The following is an 8,297-nucleotide window of genomic DNA, read 5'->3' on the forward strand; positions in this document are numbered from 1 at the left end:
CAACATTAATGAGTTTATGTTTCTCTATGTGGGTTTCCTGTGAGCCTGATCACATAAGTTACGACATGCTCACTTCCGTGTCAGTTTGTGTTGTGTTGCAATGGTCCGGAAAAGATTTCATAACACATAAAACTCTTTGTTCTTCTCTCCAGGCACATTTCTTGCAGGTGTGGTTTCACTACTTGGTGAACTGATTGAATTTGGTCCTTGTTTCTTCTCAGTTAAAGTGACAAAGCAATTTAAAATGGCCAACACTCCAAGCTCGTGTTTTGTTTCTGAACGGAGCTTGTTCTGCCCATGCAGTGCCTGGCAACACATTTTAGAAAGACAGATTCATATTATAGCAAATGTTTAGTTAGCCAACTCTTGTTAAATGTTTAACTCTGTAATATACAGTTCCTTGCTGAAGTATTCATACCCTTTGGCCTTTTTTGTACTTTTCCACATTGCTCCAATTAAATTTACTGAGACTTTATGTGATGGACCAACAAAGAGTAACGGTGGCAGGCAAATGATTCACAGTTAAAAATCCAAAAGGTGCTGTATGTGTAGTTATTCACATACACATACCTCAACTTCTGTGAGGCAGAAGTTGAGCTGAGGTCAGCAGCTCCAAGGAGGAGCTTTGTGGAAACAGGCGGAGCTTCATGGGAGCAAACCACTGAATAACTGCCACTGGAGATTCAAGGATTTCTCACACATGTATGAACGTTTTTGATGAGGGAATAATATTTCAACATGACATAAAGCTAAAGCATTTATTAAACATAATACCCCTCGTTCAACATTTTAGCAATGTCAGAGGCTAATCACCTCACTGAACTGTTGCAGTAAGTCGTGCAAAAAGAGGCATAGAAATTAACATGCTTTTTTATGGATCTTATGTAATATTCCCATTTTCAGAGACAATATATTTTAGGCTTTTATCATCTCTCAATCATAATAATCAAAATTGCCCAAAATAAAGGCTTTAAATATATAGGGCTACGTGTTATGAATCTGCATAATACATACATTTTCGTTCTTTTAAATTAATAAACAAATTCTTGAACTTTTTCACAATATAAACGTTTCTGAGTTGTACCTGAGTGGTAAATGATCTTGCGCGTGCTGTGTGCAGAAGACTGCAGCTCAGTGGTGCCATGCTGTAAAGGTTAACTTTGAAGTTGGCTCCTTGTTATCTTGTGACATCTCTGAAATTTCACTGTGTGAGCAGTAATGGGTGAGCTGAAGATAAAATCTAAAGTGCCCTTGTTTATGGAAAGAGAGGGGTGGGAGATGCAAGATTAAAGGAAACCAGAGCGCTCCTGTGACAAGCAATTGGCAACGTTTTCATTGCATCACGTTTTGCAACTATGTTCTGGCTATAGGGGCAATTTCCAACTTTAGCGCATGTGTTATGTGCACCAGCTGGCATTCATCATCAAGTATTGGCATTCATAACATCTTTATGCCTCATCACACATTACATTTTTTGAAATACTCACTGTCATCCAGAAATGCTGTCTGATTGGCTGCTGTGCAGTTGAACTGCATTTTTGGGTCACACTAGGCACTAGATCAAATTGTTTATATATCCATAAACCACAAGCTCTGTCTAAGCATCATATGTCCTCACATCCTCAATAAAAAGGATTGCTTCTCTTAATTGAGTAAAATTTCTGCATACTTTAGCCACTATTAGTTCTTCACTGAATGAAGAACTGATATATTTTAATATAGTGTATTTCCAGTGTATTTTCTATTAAAAGCACAAACTTCTTGTTTTATTCTAATGTGTTTTTTAAATTATTTTCTGTACCTGTTTTGCCATTCAGAGAGGGAATATACAATAAACACCATGTATTGTGCCACTGAAAGTTATTATGCCTGTTCTAATATGCACACACTGCCTAATATAAGCATTAGTTTAATGTGTTTTATAGTGAAAGAAGGATTTGTGTCTTTTGCTTAATTTTAAAATTTTGTAATTATGTCAATTATGTGTCCTTTATTTCAATGCCAGAATGTTCAAATAACTATACTTTTTTTTTTTTTTTTGCCATTTTAGAGACATTGTTCCAACTATTAAATCAGATGTTAAGATTAACTATGCAGCACTTAAATAGCCTTTCTACAGAAAGGCTATTTAAACTCTTTCTTCAGGAACATCTTAGATTGATAATTTTTACTTGAGTAAAAATGTGCTAAAGTAATGCTGCTGTTACCCGAGTGTAATTTGTGGGAATTCTACCCAACTATTCACTATATCCAATGCTTCTGGCTGAATGAAGAGATACAATGTTTGACGTTGGACCTTGTGACGAAAGATATCTTTTTCATATTTTGATTTTTAGTATTTTTAATGAGCTCCAGGCAGATTGATACAAAAGTTACTATGGGACACAACAACCATTGTACTTACAAAACTAGGGAGGTCCTCAAACGGTAACAGTTTTGCTTGAGTGTGGTGTCTGGGCTGTGATGTCATCATTATATGGCCGCTCAGCATGTCATGGAGTGATGAACTCACCTCTACCCTCCTGCGCATGACTACCGCATGTCAGGACGTGAGTAGAGGATCTCTGACCTCAGAACCCAAAGGAGGGTGGTGAGGAGGCAGAGGGTCTGAAGAGAACTAGATAGAATCGGGTTGGCAGTACCAAGCAGGAAGCAATGCGTGAAATGCAAAGTGAAGCAGGATGCTTTGCAGCTTAAAAAGACTGCCCAAAGTTCATGCTTGATGTATCCTGCAGCGTACTAAATATCACCCGTAAATCAGAAGCACTGCTTGAGCTGACTGTCAGAATTAGTTCACACATGTTTTCATTAATTGAGAATCACATGGATCATTGAATTATTTTATTACATTTACTCCCTAAAGTAATGTTAACTTATTAGTAATCAGGTAGATTTAAATTACTAGGCAAAGAAACAGTACATAAACAAACATAAATTCCAATTAACCAAAGAAAAATTCTTTGTGAGGTTGAACATTAATATTCAGATTATACTGATTAAAGATTTAACTTTATCAAGTTTTCACACGTAATTTGGATTTTAAATATTTGTCTTAACTTTAGGGAGACTCTAGGAAGAAATCAAGAATTCAAGCAAGAAAGGTCTTTTGGTTCGTCCCTTTTCGATGCTAGAAAACACTCTCAACCATATTACAGGACCCTTAAAAGCTTTAACAGTAAAAACAAACCATTACGTTTTATGATTGCATATCAGAAAATGTAACATAACATATGACAAAAGGCTACATTTTATGGCTATCCAAACAAGTTCACTCTGAATGCAGACTGCAAGATACTGAAAGAAGTCTCCGGAAACTGTAAGCTGTCAACAAATAATCCATAGCAGGCACTTGCTACTGTGGATAGAAAAACAAAGAGATGCTCAGACGTAGCCTTCTTTAGAAATTCTCAAACATAAAAGACAGACCAAGTTTTCTACAGGTTAGTACAAAGTGTATATAGGACACATAAGACATAAACTAAATGCTAAAAACAGAAAAACACACACACACCAAGAGTATGGAGCAAGAGGTGTCATGATTTGGAAATGCTTTAACTAATCATGAATTTTATGTGGCTTGAAGAAAATGAAAGAGTACCTGTGTAATAAAAAAGAAAAAGCTGAAACAGAACCAAACCCTATGACATTACAATGACCCAAAAATATGAGTAAAATCATGTCAGACTAGTGGAAAATTAAACCTTGAAAGGTCCTGACATGAGTTGAGCTTGTGATGTTGAGTTGAACTGAAACCTCACATGGTTGTAGATGTAAGGAACTTTTCAAACATCAAAGCTGTAAATGAGGATTGGGGAAAACTTCTTTTTAGACTGTTAGATTGTTCCGGGAAGTTTCTAACTGAAGTTATTTCAGGGAAAATGTGTAATTACAGCTAGAGAGGGTTCCCTAACTTGTTTGACAGCTAGAAAACTTTTGCTATCATAAAACATAGTGTCCTTTTAGTGTTGAAGTGCAATTAAATAATTTTCTTTCACAGAAACAAAAAGAAATACATTAGACATGAACGTAATAAAAAAAATAAAAGTATTTAACGAGCAACCTAATTTTTCCTCAACCATATGTTAAAATATACATAAACATTTATGAAAAGGATGAAAAACTTTTGACAAAGTCTAGCTTTGAAGGATGATACAATAAAAGAGAGAACATTGATCCTTGTCAGATTACATCCAAGGAGAATGGGGATCTTCATTGGTGGCACTTGGCTTTCATTTTGGTTTTCTTTGGTCTCTATGGTGGCTGATGGAATTCCAAGGCAGCATAGCAAACGTTTTCATCCTAAGATTGAAATTCAGAATTATTAAAACATAATATTATAGCAACCTTTATATAGTGGAAGGACAATGAAAAAAAAAAAGGATAACAGACTTGCCGATTTTCATTGAAAAATGTAACTACAACACACGGGCAAATAATTGTGGCACAAAGAATACCTGTGCTCGCCAACTGGCAAAAAAAAAAGTCTGTATCGTTACCTGCATCTCTTCCATGTATCTTTTTTGTTCAGATTGATCTTCTTTACCTTTACCTTAAAGAAGGAAAATATCCACTTAGTAATATTTCATTACAATAGCTTAACTTTAAATGAGCAAAAGAGTGGATTATTGTAGTACCTGTCTTGTGACAAAGCAGGTAAATTAAAAGTGAGGAGAAAACAACAGAGAGCAGAAAAATTGTCGGGCACAGAGAGAAGAGCAGCTTCCAGCAGGCATCGCAGTCCTCCGCTGTCTTCTTAAAGTCAGAACAGGGCCCACAGGTGTCTTGATCAAACACAAAGTTCTTTTTAAATTAAATGTACAGAATATTTCTATTCAGAACTCATATTTTGCTATGAGATAGTCAATCCAACATTTGTGATTTAGTTAACATATTGAAAAAGCACAATACAATAAAAAGTTGTGAGAACAAACTTAATAATGTATGGAGAATAGTTTCCTTCTTTTTTTCTAGCAACTATATCTATTCTTGATCTAGAACAATTGAGCAAATTCCATAAAAAGCTTGTTATTTTTTCATTTTAGCTTGAAGGAAATTCACCAAACTTTTAAGTTTGGTGAAGTATTTTTCTTAGTTTGAGCCCGTTTCTCCTTTCTAAACTTAATATACCCTAAAATTACAAATCGTGTGCCAAAGTCAATGCATAATACAACATTACATTTGGAATATTGTAATTTTTCTCCTCTCTACCTATTTTTGTGTTCAAGAAAAAATGTAATCTTTGTTGTCACTTAATTTTTAAATGTAGCTTTTCTTAGGAAACTCAGTCGCAACACAATACATAGAAAATTCAAAACTGCTTACCGAGTATGAGAGTTGTAGAGATATTTCCATACGTAAAAATGTCTTTCTGGACGATGTTCTTCTCATTGTCTATCTCCACTTTTGTCTCTTCGGTTCCACAGTAATAGAAGCCCACATCTGAATTAGTGGCATTTATAACCAGTAGGTCATAAGATTCTGAAGAGTCATTTCTTAAAAATTTCAAACGTGGAAATTTTGTGTCTTCTCTTATCTGATCCTTAGCATTTAAAACATAATGAGACTGGTCTCTAAGGGAGCAGTTCCTGAAGAACCAGACCACAAATACTCCAGTTGATGCTTTGCAGTCACAGTATAGAGTGATGTTTTCTCCAGGGCTGAAGATCACCTCCTGCACTGATTCAGAAATGCTATCATGACTGCAGAATACTAGTCCTGAAAGAAAAATAAATTATAATGTTGTGATCAGCATAGAATGACATCAAGATTGTTTATATTTTTGGAAAGTAAATGTTACTCAAATGTTAAAAGGTTACCTAAGAAAAAAACCAAAATTGTCTGCAGTTCATCCATGGTGGAGCTCGAAGAAAGTCTTGCAGGTTTTTACAGGTCGATAAGATGACATAGATCTTTCCATTGAAGGAGAAGCAGCTGTTGATTGGCTGGTTGAATGGAACATTTCATTCTGTGGTTTTACAGATGACGCTGTTCAAAATACAGTTAGGCTTTTTGAATTGTTGCAACATGGTGAGATTTGGTAAAGAGTCTAAATAAAACCAACCACACCACAGGATTTTAGTGTGAAGCTTCAGAACGAGGGAAGTTTTCATGTGTCAGTTTCAATACAAACTTACGTACTCGGTTTGCAAGTATGTGCAACTGAGTAGATGCTCTCATGTCCAAAATCATGTTTTACCAAATAAGATACAAGATTTACAGATTTATAATCCATTTTATTGTATTACTTGTACATTGCTTTTGCATCACATACTGTATTTACTCAAAATATTTCATATTGTATCAGCAACGAAACAACAAAACAAAAGAACAAAATAAAACAAAACAACAAAATAAAACAAAACAAAACAAAACAAAACAAGAAAAATACAATATAATAAAAAACAAAAACATATAAAACAAATTCAAAAACGAACAGCTTTTACAACACAAACTGGATTTCCAGAAGCCTAAATAGTACATTATATAACTTTGTGTCATTACCGTCCAATCGTATAAAACTTCCTAAAGAGTCACCAGAAGTTTATAATTTTTGACTCTTTTAGTTGTTCCAGGTGAATGCCTTAAAGTTTCTGAAAAGAACTGCTGCTAAATATTCTGAATTCACTTTTACATGTCAGCAAACTCACATGTATTTACAACTGTTACTGCTGGACTATCTTCACACATATCCTTTCTGGAGATATGACCTTTGCATGTTCCTTTGCTCATCATGTTTAATATTTGATCTCAACTTAATCTCAAAATAACTACATTTTTGTCCCATCTTTTTAATCTCATCCTCCTTAGTTGTGGCAATCATCACAACATATTTCTAGATTTCAACATCACACTCTACCTGCTTAACCTTTACCAGCTAAGGCAGTACAGTAGGATTTAATTTAAATTAAATCCTTATTTTGTACATGTTTCTACTGGTATTTTAACTAGTTGTCCTTGGGGGTTATTTGCTTATTCACATTCAGAATACTGTGTATGCCTTGGAACCTTTTGGGAATGATACCACAACACTGGAAGCTTCTGGGCTTCTTTTGGTGCATTTTTACTCCTCTAATCATGGGAACAGTTCCTGAAAAAAGTACATCACATTTACTCTGGTTCAAATATGCAGTCACTACTCAGATTGATGGTTTCTCCTGACCTTGCATTCATCCGTAGCTGGGATGCTGTAGAGCGCAAATAATTATACAGAATAAGTTTTGGACTAGAATTTAGGGAATCAAGTCTTCAATCAAGATTAAAAGATTTAAAATGGAAAATAAGCAACATGTACAAAAGTGCTAAAAGGAAATTGTACTCAAACTGATTTTGGGAAATGTTATTTAGAAGTAAAAGAAATATTAAAATGACATAAGAACACAACTAGAATCTTCTGCTGTCCATTTATTTGACTTATTATCATAGACAAATAATAAGTTTGACTATGATGCAAAGCTGAGAGATGGTTAAAGTTGTGACTCACATTTTAAGTAACCAGCCTATAGAATTTGTTGACTGATTGCTTAAAATTAAACTAAATTCACTTTAAAGAGACTATTTGATCCAAAGAGAAACATAAACATTGTAATAACTCTTCAAAAGACTATTTAGGTATTATAGCTGGTGTTGGCTGTTGACTGGAAGATTCATCTGTACCTGCCTGTAACACAGCAAATGTAAATAACCCTCTGACTGAAGAAACTTTATTGTTGTGTGACAGTCTTCTTCAGGGTTATCAATTATTCTCTTATTTTATGATGCGTTTATCTTTGCACACTCATTTCATATTGGCTCTGATACTTTGCATCTTGGTGCAAGCATGACTTGAGCTTCCTTGAGAAGTATATTCTACTCTGTTTGTTTTTGCTGACAGCTTCACTGTTCACTGGTCTGTGGTTTAAGTGAACACTGTGATATTTACTCTTCACCCCCTCAACTTCTTCAACCACAACAGAAATAGGATTTTGCATATTCCCGTTTCACATGAAATCTACACTGATCGCCCTTTTCGCTCAAGATTATAGGATTATTTTCACACCATCCCACAAAGAAATCCACCACATCTTGGCACACACTTCTGCATAAAATCAACATTAAAAGAATATTCATGCAGACAGAGTTTCAGTAAGTCAGTTGTGTTTGACTTCCTGTAAAATTCTGGCAAGTCAACAATTTGCACAATCAAGCCCATTTACAAGGCACTGATGGCATCTACTGGCTATTTCGGTGTATGACTACAGATGTTTGAGATACAGCAGCAGAGTAACTAGGAGTCAAAACAGGAAATCCTGCCCTTTATA

At 34.9% G+C, this 8,297-nt stretch overlaps 1 protein-coding gene across 1 annotated transcript; it reads right to left on the reverse strand.

Annotated features, from left to right (window-relative positions):
• Window positions 1-2,819: 2,819 nt before the first annotated feature.
• LOC103137792 (uncharacterized) lies at window positions 2,820-5,916 on the reverse strand. Its single transcript, XM_007551722.2, has 5 exons — window positions 5,817-5,916; window positions 5,323-5,715; window positions 4,635-4,781; window positions 4,497-4,549; window positions 2,820-4,299 (listed from the first exon to the last, which is right to left on the reverse strand). Exons 1-5 carry the CDS (start codon window positions 5,851-5,853, stop codon window positions 4,252-4,254), a joined length of 678 nt encoding a protein of 225 aa, XP_007551784.1. The 5' UTR covers window positions 5,854-5,916; the 3' UTR covers window positions 2,820-4,251.
• Between the last annotated feature and the right edge of the window lie 2,381 nt (window positions 5,917-8,297).

The sequence above is a fragment of the Poecilia formosa genome, unplaced genomic scaffold, assembly GCF_000485575.1.
Source record: "Poecilia formosa unplaced genomic scaffold, Poecilia_formosa-5.1.2 Scaffold43, whole genome shotgun sequence".
NCBI lineage: Eukaryota > Metazoa > Chordata > Actinopteri > Cyprinodontiformes > Poeciliidae > Poecilia > Poecilia formosa.